At 41.7% G+C, this 26,012-nt stretch overlaps 1 protein-coding gene across 7 annotated transcripts in view; it reads right to left on the reverse strand.

Moving 5' to 3' along the window:
- The window catches only part of PAFAH2 (platelet activating factor acetylhydrolase 2), a 1,159,086-nt gene that overhangs the window by 149,060 nt on the left and 984,014 nt on the right, over positions 1–26,012 (reverse strand). For all 7 annotated transcript variants that reach the window (XM_044060057.1, XM_044060056.1, XM_044060053.1 and 4 more), the window contains one exon: positions 7,232–7,380. In XM_044060057.1, the coding sequence (XP_043915992.1) occupies positions 7,232–7,380 (149 nt within the window). The remainder of the gene's footprint in view (positions 1–7,231; positions 7,381–26,012) is intronic.

Consider the following 26,012-nt stretch of genomic DNA (forward strand, 5'->3'; position numbering starts at 1 on the left):
ACTGACATTCATGTTTGTCAGTAGTAGCTCCCCTATCGATGTATATTCTGGATCCACCACTGGGTGGTTGGGTATTTCGAAGATAGTTATTCAAACTTGTTAGAAATGTCATTTATTGGGGGGGGGGTCCTGCTTTCTTCTTAGAGCTGCCTGCCCTTGCTTTTAAAAGTCTGCTAAACAGCAACTTGTGGTGTCTGTTTTATTAAATGCTGCAGAGGTAGCATTAAATCTCTTGAAAAATATGGAGAAAGAATGCAAACTCCCTGTGTCAGCTTCACTCTCTCATCACACTTTTTAAAGACCTCTGCTGCAGACAGTCCAAAATCTATCTTTCTGTCCAAGGGAGAATTCAAAATTTCAGCTTTAACATCCACAGGAAGATTTTGATTACGCAACCAAGCAAACCTCCTCCTAACAGTATCAGTAGCAGCAGCTGTAGAAGTGGCATCCATTGAATCAGAAGCACATTTCAAAGATTGTGCTGTCAGTTGAGATACAGAAAACAGATTACAAAATCTAACAAACTACTAATTCAGACTAGCAAAATTAATAACACAGCCGGTGATTCTCTCTTTGCAAACTCTGTAAGTAGATCCTGGAACTCTCTTCCAGCTGATATTACCTTACTTTCCACCTTAGGTCACAATTTAAAACTAGACTCAAACAACATTTGTCACTTAACTGGCTATGTCAATGTATCAAGCCTGGCTAACTCGAATGTGTAAAAATCTGTTAACCAGTTTACTGTGTAATTTAATTTAATCCTGACTTGTGCTCAGGACTAACTGTAACCTATGGAACTTGTTTAGCTTGCTTACTTATGTAATCTCTGTAAATAGTCTGTTTGTAATATGTAATGCTGGTATTATGTAATGCTGTATCTGCTTACCCTTGGAGCTTTTCTCCCCGGGCCTCCGCTGAAAATGGACATGCATCCAGTCGGACTATCCCGGTCAACAAATGTAAAATAAATAAATAAAATAAATAAAAAAGAAGATTTTTCTGCAGATGAGGGAAAATATGTCATAATGTGCCTCATATTCTCAAAAGAGGAATGCAAAAGCTTTAATGTAAACTTAACAACTTACAATTCTGAAAATAAGAGTTGCTGAAGAATATACCCACAAGTCTTTCAAAAGCTTTCCCATCCTTATCAGAATGTGTGGGATTCTTATCAGAATGGGTGTGACTGGCATTGATGAGATTTTGCAGCAGCTAGATTATAGTGAAATCACTGCAGAGTCTGATCTGGGGTTAGAAAATAAAAACATAAGAATAAGGAACTTTATATAAATCTATCTGTTTTCTTTCTTAGGGGCAGCAGGCTGGCTGTCAGACAAGTTAAAGGCTATAATAAATACACCCTCCAAAGCTGGAAGAACAGGAGAAACTGGAGTAGGTTCAGGAAATTCCAGTTGCAATAAACCATAATATTTCTTTAAAAACAGTGGAATATCATAGTGTTCCCACTGAAAACACTATCCTAGATATGGGTTTTGGAAAAAGAAAATCCTTCCACTGGACTATCAAAAGGGGTCTACGTCAGAAAAACGAAAAATCAATGTCTCGAATGCTCATATGAGTGAATATTCCAAAACTTGAAATTGATATTGTGGAGGACTGCACCCCCTGCTAAATATATATTTCAACTCCGAGATCGCACCACAGTGAGGAAAGGGCAAATATTCTGATCCACACTGTAGTGCAAAAAAAATAGCAATATCGTGGTTTGAAATATTTGTGAGCGCTCGATATTTCAAACATTTGTCATTCTAAAGTAGACCCAACAAAAGAGAAACTCTCCTTAGAGTCAGACTCAGAGACCTGAGGAGAGAAAACAGAAAGTGCCCCCATATAATCAATTTCCTCAAACATTGAAGAATTCCTTTTTCTAATACCAGAACTGGAAGGGTCAAGAGCCTGCTCTAAACTGTGAGCCAGGCTCAATAAATCACTCCTGTCCAAAGTAACAGAGACAGGAGAAGACATGTCTCACTTTTTGCCCCCCCCCCCCCCCCCCCCAAACAAATTTCTGAAAAAGCAGACCTTTGATTGAGATTTCAGCAGCAGCTGGGTTACCAGGGAAATCACTTCAGAGAATGTGATACCTATGGACAGGCATCAGTCTGATTAGGTAAAGAGGTATTCCCTATTCTTTCATGAAGGACTGACATGAAAGCTTCTCCCTTGCCTGCCAACAACAGCCACAAAGGACGTGTCTAACTTCACAGGTCCATGTTCGCTGCAGGGACAACTCCAGAAGGAGCCAAAAAAAAAAAAAAGATGGTCTGCGAAACCAGGAATGGCCACAGCAGAATCACTCAACTGTAGCTAATGCACATTAACAACCTGCTGAAGTGGCAAAAGCTGCTTGGAAAATTCCTTTTCTGAATGGAAGAAAGAAGAAATGAGGAACTGGTACCCATGGGGAAGCTGAAAAAATGCCTGAATCGTGCAAGTCTGACAGCAGTAGTCAGTGAAATAGTAAGTTATTAAAAACACCAAAAAGACTACAACTAGAAACCACTCACTAAACTAAAAGGACATTTTATCTCTAGTGCCTCAGCTTTAAAATAGCCTGTTTTGAGTGTAGTTTTATATAAGTTATTAGAAACAGTTGGATTCCCACAAAAAAAAAAAAAAAAAGAAAAAAAAAAGAAAGAAAAATAGTGAAATACACTTTAAACACTTATTTCACCCCCAAGCAATAAAATGCAAATGTTATATATGAAAACAATTTTAAGTAAGTTTCAATAATGTTTTTCCCTCAAAAGAAAAAAAAAACCTAATGCTCTTGTTAAAAAATGACAAACTCACACAACAGTACATAAAACCAATTTTTCCTAACACAAAACTAATTGTTTTATACAAAGAAATGTTTACTTTCTGCCATAAAATTAGAATGCGGAAGTTTTTCCCCCTGAAGGGACCTTATCTGCCCAAACTACTGTAGGACTTTATTAAAATAAAAAAAAAAAACTGCTGATCACTTTCGTCCAAAGAACTAGGGACGAAAAATCTCAACTTTTTTTTTTTTTATTTTAATAACGTGCTACAGTAGCTTCTGCAGTCTTGTGGCAGTTATTTCTTCAATTTTAATTTATCTGCCCAGCAATGGAGAAGCATTAGCTGACTACTGATCCTTGAAAACCCACAAGACAAGAACATTTCAATGGCAGAAAAGCTCTTTAGGGCTCTGTTCAAACTGTTTAATGGTTTGGGCAAGAGGCAAGTGCCCTTAACCTTTGGAAGTTAGTGGGCTATTATACCCTTAGCAGAATATAACCTATGGCTACTGCAACAGTGATCACATGATGAACATCAACAAATATATGGCATGATTACCCAGTACTGAAAGTTGTATAAAGTGTTACAGCTTCTAGGGTGGGGGGACATCTGTAGAACTCCCTCCTAGTGGAGATTAAATAAGCAACCACTGTGAACCACATTCAAAAGTCCAACCGACAAGTGGATAGAACCCTGAGTTTTGCAGCAGTGGGTTCCTAGCTAGCCTTGCATAAGGCAGTGGGCCAGAAAAGTACAGTTTTGTACCTACCATAAATGTAGATGTTCGAGGATCCACATACACAATGAAGAGTTGTCTGTCTTTTGGTTGATCACTGCCAGCAACTAGCAAGGCTAGTAAGGTATTCATAAGGCTCAAGCAGACAGAAAGCAGAACTGTGTAGTTTACTTACCGTAACTGTAGATGTCTGAATAGATCACTGTTGATGTGGCCTTTACAATATTGGGACACATTCTGCCAGGGATACTTTATATCCACACAGCCTACAAAGCTTCCGTCTCCTTCCATGCCTGCAGTACACTCACCCTTAGCACAACAGAGATATATCAGTATAACAGGGATATATGGATGTCCACAACTCATAGCTTTCTTGCCCAAAATAGGAAAGTTAAAGCATAAAACTCTATGTATATTTATGTCAGAGGAACAAATGAGAAGGATCCCCCCACAGCGGCCAGGGAAGATAATAAAATGGAAATAGAGGGAGGGTGGTAAAACTACGACATTGATCTATACAGACATCTAATGCTGTGGTAAGTAAACTACACTACTGAACTATGTTCTTCATTAGATCACTACTGCAGTAGCCATTATGATATGGGACAATTGCCAAAGCTCATGACGAAAGAGAGGATGAAGAAGAACTAAACTCCAAGATTCCTTGAAAAATGGCCTTGGTAAAGCCTGTTCTGGCTCTAGAAACTGAATCTAATTTGTAATGTTTTGTAAATGTGTGACTTGAGGACCAACTTGCTGCTTCTAAACTAGACGTACAGTGTACCCCTTTCAAAAATGCTACAGATGTGACGACAGATCTGGTAGTATGAACTATGACATTCTGAGGCAGATTTTTGCTACAAATGGAGTAGAAGCACCAAATGGAATAAGAAAGCTATCTACAGACTGTTTAGATACAGGCTGTCCTTTTTTCTTACCTTTAATAAGCCACAAACAGTTAAATAAATTTCGTGAAATTTTTTTTTCTTTTGGGAGGCGGATCCTTGGAACTCATCTGCTTTCTTTTTGACATCACCTTGCTATTCATTTTTAAACTGTTGTCTGGCAGGTTTTTGCTGGCCTGACTTGATGGGTTTGTGAAAAATGGCCCTTGATTAGGATGGTGATTTCTATGGTATTTATGAGTTGAAGATTAGAATAATTTCTTGACCACTGCATAAGTTAACTCCCTCTCATGATTTTTGCCAAATAAGAGGTCTTTCTCCAAAGGTGCGTTTTACATTTGAGAGTTGACATCGTCTGGAAATGACTGAAGTCTTATCCAAGCATGTACTCTGATGACTGTTCCAGTACCTGCTGCACTAGAAACACAACTTATAGCATCATGGGCAAATCTGAGAGTTTAGTGACCTTTGATGTTGAAGTTAACATCCGTAGAAGACCAAGAATTTGGAAGACTAACCTAAGGATTTTGCCATATTAGAAACAAAGATGTTTAGATATACGTTTGGCGACTTACAGCCCTGAAAGCAAAGGTGGCAGGAGTATAAACAATTTTGCTAAATTAATCAAATGTTCTGCTGTTTTTATCATTAGGGATAGGGTTAGAGGAAGAAAATGTGCCGGTACCTCTCTCTGCATGGTTTTAAACAATCCTTGAGCAAAATTAACCTGAGAAGAAAGTGTAGGAGGAAGTGACAAATGCTTGGTCTTCTAAGTGTACATTCTAGGAGTGTCTAGATGCATGGTCTTTAGAAATTAATCCATAGGTCATACTTCCAATAGTGACCAACTAATGTCTTCTCACCAGCGCCAGATGTATGCATCCCTCATTCGTAGAATAATTTACAATTTCCTATTCATGGTGAACTTCACTGGAAAAATGGTCTTTAAAGACATGCAAGGGATCTTGGGCACACTGATCTCCAAAGGGGATATACTAGAAGGACCCAGAGAAGCAAAATGATGGTTCTGTGGCTACATAAATGTCTTGGTGGAGTCATCAGCCACAGACCATATAACAGAAGTGGATGTATGGGCATCGTCATTAAGCTCTCTCACCAACTTTTTCTTAACCTAAGGTGGCAGGTTCACTGCAAGGGAGTCTATCAACATGGTAGCTTGTACTTGGATATCTGTTTTCAAGAAACAGACAAAGGATGTTCATGCTGTTTATAATTTTTTTTTTTTTTAGTGAAAGATGAATAAATAGAATGTTATCTGACATTGTGTTCTCCCCCCAAACAACAAACACAACTACAGTGGGAGTCTTTACATGGGATTTGGTGCCCACAGCTAGACTTGTCCTTTCTGACAGACATAAGCTAAAGTTTTACACAAATCTGGGGTACTTATCTGATTGAACACAAAATAGCTGAAGCTGACCTGCAGTACTGTGAGATGCAGTGCTGATGAGAGTCTGCATAAGCGTGTGAGCAGTAAGAACATTCTAGGCTTTGGTGCATCTGTACATCACTCATATACTAGTACGCCCTCTTGTGCTTAGAGCAGACATATGGTGAACAAAGAAGGAGCCTGATGCTTGGTAGACTGGTTAGACGCATGGTACCCTGGCAGGATAAATCCCCATATTGTCATGGCTACTGCAGCAGTGATTTAACGAAGAACATATTGACTTCTTTTAGCTGTACAACCATAACTGCCTCCCTTAAAGTAAAACGTCATAAAACTGTATTCTTCAGGTGCATTCCTGTCAAGGGCACTAGTAAAATTGACCATTTCCATTTACCATTTAAGATTCTGTCACTTAAAATTCCAAAGAATACATGCAAGGCATTAAACAGACATAAATAAACTAGAAGTAACTTCTTTTATTTATCAGACCTATGCCACATGTAGTATCTCCCAAATGTATTGACGTGCTCAACACATTTTTCCATACAATGTTTTTAATAGTCACAACAATACTTTTCACATAAACCAAATGATATACACCCAAAAATCACAAATGCATATTGCAAATTTTGCTCCGCTTCATTCATTAAACCCATGTTATAAAGCCAACTCTGGTGGCATACAGGGATTAAGCTCGATGGTCCAGGTGACCTCAGATTAATTAATGGCATGGGCACTTGATGGAGATGGTAAGGGTCCATCTTGGGAGACAAGGGTAGTCAGATGTGCCAGTGTCAAACTTTCTCAGAGGAGGAGCAACATTGCAAAATGCTGTCCACCAAGTCACTTCAGTGGTAGCTCTCATTACAAGTATATGGGAGTATGCATGCTTATTAGTGAAGGTACTGTGATTCCTGCAGTGACGTGGGTCATCCATCCCCACCAAGGGAAGGGAATAGACCTAAATAAAAAATACTGTTATTTCCAGGATGACAGTGTGGGTACAAACCAATGTTGAGGCAGTCTGAATGACTGCCTCCTCTGGCCAGCTCTCACTCTCACTGGGGAATATCCAGGATATGGGGAAGAAACGGGCATGGCTGACAGGGTGAGGTTTGATGGTTGACAGGCAGAGAAGAAAATGTAATCTCTCAAGTAATGTTTATTAGCAAATTCTAATAAATTACTTGCAGATATGACATGCAATGCATGCAGTAATTCTTTTCTAGAATGTAGAGCAAAGCAGAATGTCCGTTGATAGTCTAGTCTGATATCTCCTAAAGTTGCCAAGCAGTTGGCTGCTACTGCATTTAAGTTCATTTTCCTTTTATTCCAGTTGCAGATATCTATATTTCTCCAGCTACTGTCCGCTATAGATCTTTGACCACTTACCAAGGTGTCTCTTCAGGAATGCAAGGGCAGCTCTGGTGTTGATCTCCAGTGCCACATATGGATCTATGGTCCCCTTAGTTTGAAATATTCTGCTAAGGACATGTCCTGTGAGAAAGGTGAAATCTGTCTGACTCTGATGCACGGATCCACTGAAAAATAAAATACATTCATCAAAATAATTACTAAGACAGTAGGCCACTGCCAAATCTATAAACATTGTTTCTGCATGGTTTGGAGAGGTGCTGTCTTTGGAATGTCTATCCATAAACCTCACTATTGCATCTCAGTCAAGAAAAAATTACCCTGAACTTCTGAATTAAAACAAGATACAAGTCAGCAATAAGGGACACAGATAAAAGATGAGCTACGGCTGCTGTAGGCCGTCCTCTGTGAAATGGATAACAAATGTTATTACTAATGTAAAAATACAGTCAAATTTCCAAAAATGAATGAACTAATACCATTAAAAAATGAAACTACAGTATTCATAACGAATTCCACTTGAGCTGTTTTAATCACTACTTAAAAAGCTTACATTAAACAAGCTGCTCCACGAGGTTGATTTGGATTGTAAAGTTTCCTGAATGAAAAAGTTGAACTATAGTGTGTATTCATCCTAGACACAGTGCTGTGGTACACAAAAAAGACACTAACTGCCTTTGTATGTTAGAGATAAAACTCAACATTCAATGCAGTTTGACTTTTTTTCCAGTGTATTGGCTTCCAGATCACATCAAACTGTTTTGCAACTCAAGGTTACCAGATGGCAACAGTAATTGATAGTCTCAGCTACTGACAATGCTTCAATGAGGGAAGAACCGATGGAGCGAGCATCAATGGAGGATGGAAGAACACGTCCCTCTGTTTTTAATACTGGCACCATAACTGTTATATGGGTTGCAGTAAGTGAAGCCTTGCAAATCTCTAGTTACAGAAGCACTCTACATTTGCAGCACTCCTTAGTGCAGAGGTTAGGTGAGTGACTGACTGTAATCGGCATTACAGAAGACAGTAGCCACCTCAGTTCAAAGCAGGAAGAGGGTACCATTTTACTACTGGAAATAAAATTTGTCAGCTTCACTATCCCCCTTGTCACTTAACCTGCTGCTGCTAAAGTAATATATTAATCTATGAGCATGTCAGCTGGCAGGAAATTGTCTACACAGAATGGAAATGTCACACAATTTTTAAACAGGAAGCAGTGTTATTCACCAGATAAGGGCAGTTGCAGGACATTGTCTCATAACCATTAACTACTTCTGGCAAAATTTATTTTACACTGCAACAATGACTGCCTTTAGGAAAACTCAAAGCAAGTTACCTAAGCACATTTTCAAGGCTAAGTTAGTTGAAGTTCTACCTCTTCTTCTCTCTTAGTGATACATGTGAAATCTGTAATGGACTACAAAGGACTGGGTCTGAATTGCAAACAGTTTACTTTTGGAAAACTCTGTCAGTTCTAATTAGAAATATTTACATTTCAGTTAGATTGTTCTGTTCTGAGTCAACCTAGGCAGATATAATGATGCGATTTTTATACTGCACCATTTAGGATACGCACTTTACTTCATTTTACAACAATATTTCTTGCTAGCTGTATATTTTGCTTAATTAATCCTGCTTTGAAATTAATTGTTGGCTTTCTCTGGTGAAGAGAGAGACAGCTAAGCTGCTTCTTGGGTACTGATTGCGGGAGATCTTTAAACAAGCACTGGCGTTACGCACAGTGTGTTGTTTCAATCTTTTTTTCAGGTACTATTAGCTTCCTATAAGTTGGGTGTGGTTATGTGGCTATGCGCCATGCAAAATATCTGCACAATGTACTGTACAAACAGAAGTGACCTGGTTGTAGTTGTGTTACTTGTGTCCACTATATTTTATTGGTAATACATTCCCTTTTGAATAAATAGCTGCTGTTAGCTGCTCAGCAAGCTGTGGGTGCACTATTACTTCACCTACTGCTGTCAGTTATAATTAATGGCGCACTGGGAAACTGCAGACAGCTAGCTTCCTTTTAATTACAGTTATTGAGTTTTTGCTGTTAAGCCACAGTGGTGTAGCGGTAGCATTGTTGCCTCACAGCAAGAGGTTCTACTGTTTGATTCTCGGCTGGAACGCCTTCTGTGTGGAGTCTGCATGTCGTCCCCACAGTCGAGTAGCATTCGAAACACATGCGTGAATGGGCTTGCCTTCGTTAAAGGTTGGGCGTCAAGTTGGCACCTCAGCACCCGTAAAAAATCTACTGCCAATCATTAGGGGACCGGAGTTCCGCTGTGGCGACCCCTAACCAGGAAAAGCCAAAAGAAGAACATTAAACTTTTGCTGCTGTTCTTACACTGCCGCTCTTACCCTATTTGCTGGTTTTAATTGTAAGATCTTTCCAACTGTTACCAAGAAAAAACTAAAAACTACTAGTTATAATCCTCCAATCCCCATTTTCAGGTCAGACTTGCTTTTGTGGTCTTGTCCTGGAGAGTCTTTGGTGCTGGATGGAGATAAGGTAATAAAAAATACAAACCAACCAGCAGTAGACATATCAACAGCAGGTGGTGTAAAAAATAAATCCCAGGAAATGCTTTGAAATCTTCTGAATACTTCTCTTTATTGATGTGCAGGCAGATGAGAGTTGCTCTAAACAGATAAGTGTACAGTACACTGTGTTTTTATAACAGATTAAAGGGGAGTGTTCTGGTCTCCAACTCTGCCCACTGCGGGTGGGGGGGGGATCAGAGTTGAGGGTTTGATTAACATCACAGGACATCATAGGGGGATGGAAGGAGTACTTCCAGCAGCTTCTGAATGAAGAAAACCCCACACAAGCTATACTGTCCCAGACACAGCCTATGATGAGAAAAGAGGAGGAGCCCACCCTTAATGAAGTAAGAACTGCACTAAGGAAAATGAAGTCAGGGAAAGCAGTAGTGTCAGATAAGGTCACAGCAGATATGAAAAAAGATGCTGGGTGAGATGGGGAGAAATGGCTCCTGAGAGTACTCATAGCAGTGTGGACAGAAAGGTGTATTCCAGACTACTGGAGAATAAGCATACTAGTGCCAATGTTCAAGAACAAAGGGGATCTTCACAACTGTGGGCAGTACAGAGGTATCAAACTCCTGTCATACTGCATGAATGTACTGAAGAGGGTAACTGATAAATTAATACACACAGTAATAGAAAGTAAGTTGGGAGATGAGCAGTTCAGATTCAGATCAGGATGCAGCACAAGTGCCCCAATGTCTGCAGTGAGAAAGATAGTTGAGAAGAAACAAGAAGTTATGTACTCACCATAACGTTCAATGTATGTAGTCCATCTCGCCCCACATTCTTACCCGTGGGTTTGGAGCCGAATATCGGCTCCGACTCGGCCAAACTTTTCTAGCTCGAAGTCTTCTATTCGCTGGGCTAAGCAGGTATCCCATGCTGCACTGCTCCATATCCCCAGATCTAGTTTGCTGCGAACACTCATTCATACCCCATGCATACACAACATCCTTGTAAAATAGAATAAGCTAAAGGTGAAGGGAACTCTGTAAATAGAAACCTAACCTCCAGATCCTCCAGGAAGGGGGAAGGTGGGAGGGTAAGTAAGAATGTGAGGCGAGATGGACTACATACATCGAACGTTATGGTGAGTACATAACTTCTTGATGTTATGTAGTCTAATCTCGCCTACATTCTTACCCGTGGGACAGCGTCCCTAGCACCTACATCCTGGGTGGCTCATCCTGAGTACTGTGGAACCAAAGGACAACCTGTCCCTAGATACCACGTCCAATTTGTAATGAGTAACAAATGTGTGAGGAGAAGCCCAAGTAGCTACAGCACATATATCATCCATCGACAATCTGGCTTGATAGGCTGTAGATGTAGAAACAGCCCAAGTAGAGTGAGCCTTGACCGGAAACGGCAGGTCTTTTCCTCCTGCGGAGTAGGTGAAAGAGATGCAATTAGATATCCATCTGGATAGGGTGAGTTTGGAGACAGGGGACCCAATTTTGTTTCCCGAAAAGGAGACAAATAGTTGATCAGACTTTCGGATATCTTTTGTTCGGTGCAAATAGAAACGTAACTGTCTGTGTACATCCAAATGATGAAATTTAAATTCTGCCTTGTTTGAAAAATGAGGAAAGAATACAGGCAACGCAATAGATTGATTAAGATTAGGTACTGAAGCCACTTTAGGAAGGAAAGAAGGGTTTGGTCTAAGAGAAACCCTGTCTTTATGGAAGATCAAGTATGGAGGTTTGATAGAAAGGGCTTGAATTTCTGAAATTCGCCTGGCTGAAGTGATTGCTATTAAAAAAGCTGTTTTCCAGGTCAAGAATTTCAAATCACAAGTAGATGCAGGCTCAAAAGGTGGTGAAGTAAGGGCTTGTAGAACAAAATTGAGATCCCAGGGCACGACAGGTTCAGAGACCGGAGGACGGAGTAATAGAGTACCCTTCAAGAAAGCCTTACAGAGTCTGTGAGCCATGAGACTAGGCTCATTAGCAACATGAAAATTAGAAATCGCTGCCAATTGAAATTTTATGGTAGCTGACACGGAACCCTGATGGAAAAGCATAGACAAAAACTCCAAGACTGAAGCAATCGATGCTGTGTAAGGATCAATTCCTTGGGTATGCGCCCAAATAGAAAACCTCTTCCATTTTCAAGAATAAATCTTCCTAGTAGACAGCTTATGAGAGGAAGATAAAATGTGAACTACTTCCAGTGAAAAATAATGAAGCCTAACTAAAGATGGAAGTGGAGTAGCCTGGCTGTCAACCGGAGGGTCATCAGAGAGGGGTGGAACTGTCCTGACGTGTGTCAGTAAATCTGGTTGTGGGACCAGAATCCAAGGAGTGTCCACAATGTAGGGTTGGAGAAAGGGGAACCAGACTTGATGAGGCCAGTGTGGAGCAATCAGAATCATTCTGCTTCCCAAGGATTGTGCTTTCTGAATCACTCAACAGCAAGGGAAACGGAGGGAAAGCATAAAGGGAGGGAAAGCATAAAGCAGACCGGAGGGCCAATCGTGAACTAGAGCGTCCCTGGGTGACTCCCCCTGTGGGGGGATCAGCATGAAGTAGCTGCTGCATTTGGCATTGAGGGGCTGGCAAAAAGGTCACAGCAAGGCTGACCCCATCTGCTGAAAATTCATTCTGCAACTAGACGATTCAGGGACCACTCGTAAGGCATCAGAATAGCTCTGCTTAGCCTGTCCGCTATCACGTTGGACTTCCCCGGAATGTGCGTTGTCACCAAAAACCATTGGGAAGATACTGCCCACTGCCACACTCGCATGGCCTCTCTGCACAGGGGGGTAAGATCTGGTTCCCCCTTGCTTGTTTAGATACCACACGACATGTTGACGGAGTGTATTGCAATCGCCCCTAGAGGCAGAAAGCTCTGAAGTGCCTGCAACGCAGGTAGCACCGCTCCCATCTCTAGGATGTTGATATGCAGATGTATCTCGTGATCTTGCCACATGCCTTGGACTGCCAACCCCCCACCCCATTTGGGAGGCATCCGTGGTCACTGTGGCAACCAGTATGGGTGGAACGAAGGGTTTTCCCCTGTCAAAATTGTTGGTGCAAAGCCACCAACTGAGATCCTGTTTGCATCTGTCCGTGAGCAAAATGGGGTGAGAAAGTGGAAGTTTTTGGAGAGACCATTGAACAAAGAGGAGCCATTGAAGAAGTCTCATGTGCAATCTCGCTAGAGGGACCAACATAATTGTTGCTGCCATGGTCCCCAGGAGTTGAAGAACCCATCTTGCCTTCGCTTTCCTCAGGGGCATCAGGGTGTGTATCTGTTGCTGTAAGACTCTGATCCTTTCCTGCGGTAAAAATGCTCGCATTCGAACGGTGTCTAATGCTGCACCTATAAAGGTGACACGCTGTGAGGGCAACAAGGCAGATTTTTCCCAATTTAGTGTTATGCCCAACTATTGACAAAGAGTGATGGCAGTGTCCCTGGTTTGGATTAGTAGATGCCTGGTGGGGGCGGTAAGGAGCCAGTCGTCCAGATACGGAAACACTTGGAATCTTTGACGTCTCAAGTGAGCAGTCACCACTGCCATACACTTGCTGAACACCCTGGGGGCTGTGGTGAGACCAAAGAGCAGGGCTCGAAACTGGAAATGACTGGCTCCCAGCCGGAAGCGTAGGTGACTCCTGGATGCCTTGTCCATTTTGACATGGTAGTAAGCATCTTTGAGGTCGATGGAGCACATCCATACCTCCTCTCCCAACAATGGGAGAATCGATTGTAGTGTGACCATACGGAACTTGGACTTCTGTACAAAGTTGTTCAGTCGGCTGAGATCTAATATGGGTCTCAGGTCCCCTGTTCTTTTCGGCACCAAAAAGAATCTTGAGTAAGTCCCTAATCTGACTTGGTCTGAGGGGACACGCTGGATGGCTCTTTTTCCTAGCAGCTTTGAAACCTCTGAGGCTGCTTGATCCCTTTGACTGGGTGGAACGTCCGGGTTTTTTTCTGACTGAAGGGGGTGGGGGGGAGACTGACGTAAACTGAATGACATAACCTCCGGAAATTATTCGTAATACCCATCGGTCCTGGGTGATGCTTTTCCAGGCTTCCGGATATAATGAAATTCTTACTCCGACTGGCTCCGGATAAGCACAGCCGGGCACTCCCTCAGGAACGAGAGTATGGAGAGCCGCGAAAGGAATTGCGGTCTCCCGAATTGCGGGGTCCCCCTCTGCCTCTAGGGCAGCATCTCCCTGAATAACCTCCCCCTCCTCTGCCTCTGGAGGGGGACTCACCTTGTGCAGCAGGAAAAAACCTCTGTGATTTTTTGAACCACATCTTCCCACCCCGCTGGGCCTTGGGGTAAGGCCTAGAGGGAAGGGAAAAACGGATCCCTACGGCACATAGGGTCTTTCCCTCTTGTTCACACCTGGTGAGGGTGTCTTTCACTTTGGTTCCGAACAAAGAAGAACCATCAAAGGGGGCATCAGTGAAAGAAGATTTGAAGGCCTCCTGAGCTTGCTGCCCTACTCGCTCCATCGGCTGAATATGAGATGAGCCGCATGGAGGAGTTGATGATGGAATTGAGGATAAACAACTGGGCGTTAACCGCCTGGGCCACCGCCTCAGGAACGTTACCCTCAGGAGTATCTCCTAACTCCTTGAGGAGATCTCTATGGAGCCAAGTGAAATGAGACAGATAGTTCAGCGACCGTAAGGTAAAGGTTGCTGACGAGAGGATACGTTTCCTGTACCGGTCCATGGTCCTAGACTCCTTGTTAGGAGGATGGACGGAGGAAGAAGTCTCTGCTATTTCCTTATGAGTGGCCGCCGCCACCATGGCATCCACAGGGACTCCTTTGGACAGAAACTCCTTACCCAGGGGGCTGCAGAAAGAAACTTGTTGGGACGCCTGGGTACGGGCTCCACAGAATCAGGGTTTTCCCACACCCTCCGACAAATTAAATCTAGGAGCTCGTCGAAGGGTGGGGACACCCAGGAGGAGAGGGTTGAGCACCAAAGGCATTAAGGAAGACCGACTCCTCCTCGGAGGGGGCTTTGGACGGCCAGTCACCTCTTTGTTTCAGTATCTCCAGGATGTCGGAGAAGGAATCATCATCAGAGGATGAATTGGGGGACCCCTCCGATTCCTCAAGGTCAGTATCAGAGGTGAAAGACTCATCCTGGAGTCTACGTGCTTCCTCTTGCACGTTTTCTTTCTAGGGGGCTCCTCAGGCACGAACTCTAAACGGCCCTCAGAAACTTGGGGACCACTCGTGGGGGTATCCCTAGGCCTTGGTGCTCCGCTGTCTACGGATAGGTGGTGATCAGAGGCTCTCACCAGAGTGGTGGGGGACAGAATGACCGACCCGCATGATGTAGCTGATGATCTGGCCAGCGCAGTCCACATGGCCTCAAAGGCAGCCCCCCCCCCGAGTCTGAGGACCGGCCAGCCAGGAGTCGGGGTCCCTCGCGCCGAGGCACCGAGCCGAAGACTCAGAACCAAAATATGTCCCGAGATGTCCCCCTCAGGCCCGACTCAAGAATCCCCAGTCCCGAACCCCTGGACAGAGCTGGTCGGAGCCAATGTCATAACCGATAGGTCCGGAGGAGCCATCGGAACCAACCTAGGAACATCACATGGCGCGGAACACTCTGGCTCCAAAGACAGAGATGCACTCGGAGGAGGAATGATAGAAGAAGGGGTCGGGACGGGCTCCGGAGCCGAAAACAATTTTGCCAAAACTGGTGACTGGAGGAGCCTCTGCACCACCATATCAACATCCACATCAGAAAGGGTCCTGGAGGATTTGGAGACAGGGAGGGAGATCGAGATCTCCTTTCAGGTGAAACTGGTCTAAGACTGGGCGATCGGCTCCAAAGAGGTTCCAATATAATTGGAGCCGACGCTGGTTCCATCAACGCCAACACTTCCTGCGGCCCCGAGGACAGTGGAGCCGAGGAGGTCGAAGCAAGTTTTGTGACTTTCTCCGGGGGCTCCGAGGAAAATGAAGGAGCCGGAGATCTCTTTTTTGATTTAGAGGATTTAGATTTAGCACTGGGAGAAGAATCCATGGCCTCTTTGAAAGAGGGTTTCAAGAGTCCCTTTAAAATCAGCTTATTCTTTCTTTCTTGGAGCACTCTGGGACTAAAAGCATGGCAGAAGCTGCAGGACTCCTGCAGATGGATGGCTCCCAGGCAATAAACACAAACTGAATGCCCATCAGTGATGGACATCTTGTAACCGCACTTAGAGCACCTTTTAAAACCCGAAGGTTTGTGTTCTTTGGAATCCTTGGACATTTTCCAACAAGCAATCACAAAAACCCAACACAGCACAAGTCACTGTCTGACAAGAAAGGACACAGACACGCAACACCACAAAAAGCGGGAACAAGTTAGTAAACTGCACAGCACACACACAACCCTCAGAAGGAACACACACTGAAACAAAAAAGGCCAAAAACCTCTAACTAAAACGAGTTTCTGACCACAAATAGCAAGGGGAAACTGACACTAAAACCTCTAACTTAAATGGTTTTAGCGCGAACAACACAGGACAAGAGGACTAGGGTCCTCTAACTGAAACGGGCCTAGCCCGAAAGAACAGTTAGCGGGATACCATAAACCACAAACACACTACCGAAACCAAAAACAACACTAAATAGACACTAGCTATGAAAATAGCTTTTTGTTTATAAGTAATTTTTTCAAATAACAAGAAAAAGGGTACTTAGCCACAGCCAAGAGCGAGATGACGTCCGAGCTACACAAGCGGCAAACGAGATCTGGGGATATGAAGCAGTGCAGCATGGGATACCTGCTTAGCCCAGCCAACAGAAGACTTCGAGCTAGAAAAGTTTGGCCGAGCCGGAGTCGATATTCGGCTCCGAACCCACGGGTAAGAATGTAGGCAAGATTGGACTACATAACATCTAGAGATAAGGAAACAGTCCAACTGGGCATTCCTAGACTTAGAGAAAGCATATGACAATTTCCCAAGAAAGCGGTTTTGGACAATCCTGCAGTGGTTTGAAGTCCCAGAAACATTGGTAGAATTAGTGCAAGCTATGTACAAGGACCCAGTGACTTAAGTATGAATTGTGTTCAGTCTCCCCAGTGGGAGTGGGTGTGCACCAGGGTTCACTTCTGAGTCCACTGCTGCTCATACTGGTGATAGACTACATCAGCAAACAGGTTGGAGGGAAGAGATCAATGAAGTTGCTGTATGCAGACAACATGGCATTACAGGCTGACTCTGTGCAAGAACTTCAGCAAAGGATAGGGGAATGAAATGCAAAACTGAAGGCACATGGGATGAAACCGAGTACAGATGAGACAGCTGCAATGGCAGCAAATGGGGGAAATCAGAAGTTGAGAAATTAAATAGAAGGGAAAATAGTGGAACCGGTAAACAGCTTCAAGCATTTGGAAGGGGTGGTTGAGGAGAAGGGAAATCTGAAGGAAGGGGTCAAAGCTAGAATCAGATGGGCTGCAGCCAATTGGCACAAAGTGTCAGGTGTGGAAAAGCTCACCCAGACTCTGCCACAATTTGTTGTGAGGGAAAGATTCATTTGCTTTTGTTTTGTTATATTTTGTATTACTTTATTGCCTTCTTCTATTTTGTGTACTGTGATTTGTTTTCTTTACACTGTGTTTTACTTGTATTCTGCTTTCAATTGCATATTAAAACTAGGAGAGACCAAAGCTGTGTCTCTCATACGTCACTCAGAAATTTTTCCTGCCCTGCCACACTGACGTTTAGGGTTGCCACCTTCGTTCGTGGCAAAAACCGGAGTAAAGCCACGCCCCTCGCATCACCAGTAACCCCGCCCGCCCCACCCCCTCTCCCGCCCACATTCTGCCCATTCAGCTGTGAACACCCTCTTTTTTCGTACCTGCTGCCTGCTTTTGGCTGGTTTACTTATGCTTTTATGTAAAAGAAAGCATAGTAAATCAGCCGATTTACAAACTCCGATAGTCTGTTTCCTTTTTGAAACAGAATACTGGAGTTTGTACAGTGTTTTCCTGACTACCGGAGAATCAGTTTGATTTCTGGATAGTCCAGAAAAAAAACAGAGGGGTGGCAACCCTACTGACACTGCTGAGTTAATTAAACACAACTCTTTTTCTAGTTACCTGCCCCTTACGTTAATTTGACCACATATCTCCTTCCCTCTCCTCTTTCATTGGCTGTTGTAAGTAAGCACAAAATCACCATTTTGTGAAATTATTTTCCTTCAACTATTTAAATTTACTGGCCATCCCACTGTATTCCAAAGAACCAGAATACAAAGTGCCCACCCCCTTTCAGTCTATTTTTCTCTTTTAAAATTAGTGGCACGCCACTTAAACAGCTAAAGCTTAAGCTATCCCCTCTTTCAAATCTAGCTTCTTAGTGCACACCATACCTCTCAACTTGAAATCATGAAAAATCTGGGCAAAGGCCTATGAAAAGAAGGTACACTAGCCAAAAATCTTGATGCTGATTAACATAAAATTTGCATGCATAATTAGGTAACCCCACCCACTCCAATGGAATTGTGGGATAATAGCATTCAAATGCAAATTGAAAAACAGACAAAATATTAAACACAGAATATAAGCAAAACAATAGTGTTTTATTTATATTAACATTTGAACTTGCATCAAACTTTAAACTTGTATAAAACTAAAATGCGATTTTCTTTTATAAAAATAAAATTAACTGCCAAACTAACATTAAATAACACAAAATATAACCAGGACAATAGTGTTTTATTTTTATTAACATTTGAACTTGTATAACACTTTGAATGTGCACAAAACTAAAATGCAGTTTTCTTTAATAAAAATAAAATTAACTGCTACACTCCTAAATTAAAATAAATACAATATCTATAAAAAATTCAAATGAATTCTTACAATATATACACAGGCAATGTTTCATACTTCAGTATAAAGCGTTTTTTTCATCTTCTAGTAGTGATAATACAGGACTAAATGCTCTTATGTGGAAAGCACGTTTTCCTCTCCCTGTTCTTTTGACTGCACACACGTACTACTAGTACCTAGTTCAAATGACTGTGAGATCTATGCTTCCTTACTTCTATGAGCTTCAATCTCTTAGACCAAGGAATCTGGACAAAGCCACAAATAATGGTGGTACAAAGCCTCAAAAGCAGGGACACTTTTTAAATGGTTTTGCAATAATTTTCTGAAGGATATTAAGTCTGAAAATCAAACATCTGCCATTATTTTCTGATTCCATTACTCAGTGATTTGCCAGCTATCTTCCAGAAAACTACAATTTTATGAGAAACAGACCAAAATATGAGTAAAAATTTGGACATTCTTTGTCTAACACTCTGCCTTGATATTTTGTTAATTTGCATGGAAAAGGGATATTAGTATTCTCTGCACAAGTGTAAATCAGTGATATCAACTTACAATGATATTTAGTATTTCAGTTACTATACATCGTATTAGAATGCTAAAAACCAATGCAGACTTGCTATACCAATTTCTGACACATTCTAACTTAGCCAATGAAATAACAGTTTGGGCAGTCACATTTACTACAACACTTCACAAGTTACAATATGGAAGGAATTCAAACTAAGCAACGGGTCTAAAGACGCAATTTAATTGAATCCACATGATAAACAGGTAACTGCAATTCCTTACAAAGATTTTCCCTTTAGTGTCACCAGCCTAAATAAAGATCACAATGACAGTGGAAACGTACTGCACTGCCAGCATTTTCTACAGCACAAGCTTAAGTAAAAGAACACTTTCCACCCTCAGCAGAAACCTTCAATTTAAAAAATGATGCCATATAATGCACATGGTCTAAATTAAATGTATGACGACTGCATCTAAATTAATCAATTTCATTAACCATTCAAAACAGAAAGATGTACTGACATCCAGCGAACAGTTAGGGCCAGTTGTCGACCCAATTTAAAAGGCCTCAACACCGTTTACTGCAATCATGAACAACTTCAAATTTCCCCTTCTAGCAGCCGCCATTTAAGAATAAGAAAGCATTTGCATTTGTATGGTGTTTTTTCCAGTACTTAACACAGGCCCTTCCTCCGCAGTTTTTCATAGTATTTCTCTACAAGAAGAACAGTATAAAATGTTTATTCATTTAATTGTTTACTTGAACATTGTATACTGGCTACATCAGAGCATATAAATAATGATGATAATGTGTTATCAATGTAGCAAACAAAGCAATAACATCAACTGTGGGAACTTGTGTTGAGAATATCCCATCTACCAGTCAGCTAGCTTCAGAAGCAAACAACAAACTAATGCACAAACTCTTCCTCCCTTCCTGATTACAAACTCTTACCTTGGAAATATTCTGAGGCAGCAGATGTAAATATTAACTCCCCATATGGCTTTCTACAGATAGAAAAGCATTGCGTGTGTTGCAAATAATCTCAAGTTCAAAGTCTCATCATGCTGTACATCTATGCTATTGGCTCCTACAGTTACCTCAGCCAGTTACTCCTTCTCTTCCCCCAAACACTAAGAAGGAACTCCATTACAGTCGGCGACTGAGCAATCCCTATTATATTAGCTAGCACTGCCACAGAGAGATGAACAGCGCAGTAGAAGAGCCACCAGTGGTCATTGCAGGACATGCATGACTTTTTAACATGACAAAAAGGCCTTTGAAGTCTGAATGTCACATAACTCTCAACTGTCCAGATATTTGCCTCATATTTTTGTTCTGTTTAGGACTCTGCTGATTGCATGCAATGATCAGCATGATCAGTTGATGTCTAAAAAATGTAAATAAAAAAAATAAAAAAAATCGGGATTTGAAGGGGCCGCTTGGGAATTTGTGACACCCTATTATTCACCCCCAAAAATGGGAAATACCGATAGGGTAGTAACCCATTTTTTTTTCATCTTCTATTTCAAGACCACCAGTTACTGGACAGCCCACATTCTGCCTCTCAGTAGTCTTCTTGGAATTAGTGATTTTGTTTTCTCCTGGTGAGCGAAGGACATTATTTCCTGGAGACTGCTGATCACAAGAAAGCCTTATAACTGCTCCATAGGTGACAGCTTGGAATCAGTGCTTATATTCTGCTCCCAATAAGAAAATGAACAGAGTGCATTGATTCCTATTTCTGGTTAGGCAGTGAGTGTCTGTGCTTGACGTTCCTGACTGGTCTGGTTGCTATTCAAGGCATCTACCAGAAAAAGGCTACAACAAGCCTACAGACCCTTGTATCTTGGACAAGACTATGGATCACCAAACAGGCTGTGGCTTGCTTCTCATCTTGGGATTGGTGCTAATGTTAGGCTTCTGGTGAGAGAAAAAGCAAAGGAGGCATTGTATCCCAACAGAGTGAAGCTGTGGTGGGGCCAGCACTATTAGTAGCCAGGCAGTAGTCATTAATGTGACTCCCCTCTTTACATCCTTCTTGATAAGCTAATTCTTTGTTTTCAGTAAGCACTGCTTGATTTGTTTCTAACTTCAGAATACCTGCCTAAATACTTCATCCTTACATTTTCAGGGTCTACTTATTAGTTTCCCCTCAAGTGTTTGGCAGTGCCTGTATAGACACAAAAACCTTGAGTGATATTTTTTCTGTAAAAGCATGATTGAAATTTCACCAATACTTAGTTGCATACAGGACAACCAGTTTTCAGTGACAAGCATTGTCCCCAGAGTTGCAAAAAAAACAAGTTATGTACTCACCATAAAGTTCCATCTGTGTTGTTGATCTTCATTTACCCTTGACCTGTCAGTTTGGTTCCGAAATCAGAATTAAATCGTCCGTATTACAGCCTGTGAGGACCAAAAAAACTCTCAAGCTTTTCTCCCTACCCATAATGCTCCTCTCCCTTTTACCTCAGATTGAGTTTGCTGACATACAGATGGACAAAAAAAGGTATGCATCCCCAATCTGGTATATCTGGCATAAGAATCCAACAAAAATAGTAAATAAGGACACAGCTCACTTTACCAAGAGATATCAAAGGATGGGGGTTGGAGGGAGGGGCAACAAGGATAAATGAAGATTGAAAACACAGAAGGAATGCAATGGTGAGTACATAACTTCTTTATCTGATGTTGTCAATCTTCATTTATTCCCTGAACTGAATATTCCTAAGCACCATGGAGCCAAATTACGCTCTTCCCCTAGAGGCCATATCCAATTTATAATTAGTAATAAATGTATGTGGGGTAGCCCAAGTTGCTGTTGCGCAAATATCAACCAAGGAAGTTCTGGAGGGAAAAACTGTTGATGTAGCTACAGCTCTGATAGCATGTGCCTTAAGCAGTCCAGGTAACTTTACATTCTTTTTAGCATATATGAAGGATATGCAGTCTTTCAACCATCTAGAAAGGGTAACTTTAGATATTGGTCTACCCAGTCTAAAGGATATGCAGTCTTTCAACCATCTAGAAAGGGTAACTTTAGATATTGGTCTACCCAGTCTAGCACTAGAAAAGGCAATAAACAATTGGTCAAGATTTTCAGACAGACTTTGTTGTATGAAGGTTGAAAAGTAACTGCCTATGGATGTCTGACAAATGAAGATATTGTTCACCTTTGTTTTAAAATTTTGGAGAGAAAACTGGTAAATTTATGTAAATTCATCCCTAGTTTGGCACTTGTGTCTCTAATGGATGCAGGCAGCCTGTAAATGATTAATCTCCCAGGACCCTGCTTGCAAATGCTTCATCTCCCAAGCCCCTTCTTACACTTATCAAGAGTACGAGAACTTTTCAGAGATTTGGCATGCATGGCTAAGCTTAAAAAGGCCCGTGTGATCATTAGCCTAGTAAACACCTATTCAATTTATAAGATGGACTTGAAGCCCTGTCCCTGTACTAAGTCTCTTAGGGACCCTTACATGGTGATTTAGGTTTTGCATTCCAGACCATGAAAGACTCTACTCTCCACAATCACTTTTATGTCTGCAAGACAAATAAATACTAAAATTAAAGTTATTATCTCCAACAAAATATAAATAAAATACTCTGGAGGAAGAAATATGTTACCTAATGTTTACCCCATTACTGGAACAAACTCCCCTTGCATGTAAAACACAGTGTCACCCTTGCTTTATTCAAGATGATTTCAGATGACTGAATAAGCATCCACAAATTTATTCATGGCCTGTCCTGCTTTACTTCATGAGGGTGGACATTGATTACACATAGAGTCGTGTGACTTACTTGCTTTGCAATTCCTATGATCCTAAAAGCCTTACTTACAGAACAATAAAAAAATATTCTGTGATATGTTGTTGCATTTGCAAAATGCTGGTATGCGGAGAAAGACTAAGCCATAAACACTGTGCATCTTGGCAAAGGAAGCTAACTGCATTAAGGAATCAGTAGCATGCAAGGATGCGTATAGAGACAGCGAAGCACTTGTATCTCTTCTCAATCGGTGCCCTGAGTGTGTGTGAGGGAGGTCACAAGACAAAATATGTCAATCATTGATCTGCACATTCAGGGAATTAATGATTTAAAAAAAAGATGGTAAGCGGAAGGCTTAAGATCACCAAACTTCCTGGCCAAAATCTTATCCTCTCTCTCTCTCTCTCTGTATGTATGTACATGTGTGTGTGTGTGTGTGTGTGTGTGTGTGTGTGTGTGTGCATGTGCATGCATGTGTATGCTCATAGCAAACACACACACCATTTATTCATTCACTCATTCTTCATTTTTTAATGTCCTCTTTATCCCATTCAGAGTAGGGAGCCCAGCACCCAATGAGTGTAATACACAGTAATAATCCTGGACAGCATGCCATTCTCTTACAGGCTACAAACACAAAGACCTATAGAAATCTCTACATATGCATGTGTGCATGCACACGAGCACACACACACACACACACACACACTTACGTACACTGATCACTCTTACCATTTTTTCTAATAAAATAGCCCACCATTTTATAATCTAAGGCATTTTAAGGGATTCTGGTTTCTTTAGTTTTTCCATTAATGAAGTACAGAAGAAGTAACATACAGCTGGTTAAATTAATGATTGATTATTAATTTAACTCTTAGCCAAAGATTAAAATAACCAAGTTAAAGACTAAAATACAATAAATATTTAGTGTCTATAAACTGTAAGACTTACAGACTACAACAATACCAACAGAAAAAAGGATACCAGTAGTACTGACTTTTGACCCACTACCACATAGCAATACTGGAGATAGTATGTACTTACGGGTCTACTTCTAAATTTTGAACTTTCAAAACATTGACTTTCTTATGGTCGAGACCATAAGAATGACGTTTTGAAAGTCTGAAACTGCAGAAATAGAGATTGTTGTACAGGGGGGAATGGTTTATTTACCATTTTCCTCGCTGTAGTGCGATCTCAGAGTTGGTATATTTAGTTACTTTGACAGATCTGTGGCTTTTATTAGGCAATTGACCAAGTAGGAGTGAATCTGGACTCCTTTGGTCTTGCAAAATGTAACAGCAGGAGCAAAGTACTTTGTGAAAACCCTTGGAATGGTAGACAATCCAAAGGTGAAAACTGACAGCGACTGGAGCTTGCTCTGAAGCGAAGAAAGCTTGTGTGCGACTTTTGCATGGGAATGTACAAATTGGCATCTTTTAGGTGTATTGAGACCATGAAAGCTAGAGGAGTTATTATTGGTAGTAATTTTTGAAGGGTCAACATTTTGAATTTTGGCACCCTGAGAAATTGATTTAAGTTGGACAGGTCCAGTATGGTATACCAAGAATCTTCCTTTCTGGGGACTAGGAATAGCCTTGAGTAAAACCCTTTCCCTTTTTCTTCTTCTGGAACTTGCTCCACTGCTCCCTGGGAGCACAGAGCCTCTGATTTTTGATTTTGAGGTACATCTGGGTAACCTGAGTATTTTAAAGGCTCTTTGAAAGTGAGTTTGTAACCATTTGAAATAATGTCTAGAACCCACTGATCTGAAGTGATTTGGGTCCATTTTTGATGGAAAAATGACAGCCTTCCTTCTAATTTTGGGGAAGGGATGGGAGGGTGGAGCAACAAGAAAGTCATAATTGTTCTCTGGCAGGGGCTTGTGGCCTAGAACTACATTCCCTCTGAGTTTCGGAGGTCCATTGCTTTGTTCTCTGCTGCTAAGGTCTTTGCCTGGGAGTTCTGTCCCTCTGAGGTTTCCTCTGTTTACCCCTACGTTGGTTGGGAAAGGACCAATGCTTAGCAGGGAAGTTCCTGCCGAACTTAGGAGGTTGCACTTGTAGAAAAGTCCTTTACCGTTTGCATAAACTTAGTCTTGTCCTCCATCTTTTTAAGGACTGCTTCTGCTTTATGGCCAAAGAAGCAATCTTTGTCACGGGATGCAACCAAAAGGCTAGCCTTTACAGGCTCAGGGAATTGCTCCCTAAGCCAAGCATGTCTCCTAATTACAGATTCAGTGACTGCTGCCCTGCAGGAGGTCTCCAAAGCATCATAGGTCTCCAAAGCATCATACCCACAGTGCTGGGAATGTTTAGCTACCTGGAAAATGGAGTGTCACAGGTCTAAACGTTCCTTGAAAGACTTCTCTAGGGCTGATATCTTTTGTTTAAGTTGATTGAGATTGGTTTGCTGGCATTTGATCACATAAAACTGACAGTTTAAGGCCCACATAGACTGGCTGAAGTGTATACTTTCTTTCCAAACATATCAAAGGTCTTACTAAGTTTTTCTGTAAGCAAAGGGTTCCTGGAGGAACTGGCTCTAGCCCCTTTAGGCCCTGGAGTGACCACTTCTGGGTCAGCAGAGGGGTTCTTAAACAGATATTTATGAAAGTCTTGTATCCTTTAAAACATGTCTGGTTTTCTAGGGGTGGAGGGAGGGAGTCAGGATTTATGGAGGCATCCTGGAAAACATCCTCCACCACTTCCAAAATGAGTGAAACAGGTAAGGGTTTATGTTAGGGAGGTCGAAGAATTCCCTAACTCTCCTTTTGGACTGGGGATATTCTTGTGCCTCCCACTGAAAATGCTGCCTCATAGCATGGAGAGTCCCTCCAAAGGTGAGATCCTCTGGTGGGAAGCACAGGGAAGATTTTCCTCTGAAACAGATTCCTCATAGGACATATAAGAGGGGCCTTCTGATCAAGATTTCTCCAAATCAGAATCTTCTTCTAACTGCAATGGGTCTGTAAAAAATTCAGGAGGAATATCCCTTTTTCTTTTTCCTGGGGCTATATCCACCTTGGTCTGTCTAGCCCTTACAATGTTAATTAAGTCTTCAGTCAGTTTGATCAAATGTTGGGATCTCTGTAACTGGGAGCCTGTAGGCCTAGGTGGGTCTTGCCAAACTGCCTTTCTTTGGGGT

The sequence above is a fragment of the Protopterus annectens genome, chromosome 1.part2 (genome assembly GCF_019279795.1).
Source record: "Protopterus annectens isolate FY-2018-M chromosome 1.part2, PAN1.0, whole genome shotgun sequence".
NCBI lineage: Eukaryota > Metazoa > Chordata > Ceratodontiformes > Protopteridae > Protopterus > Protopterus annectens.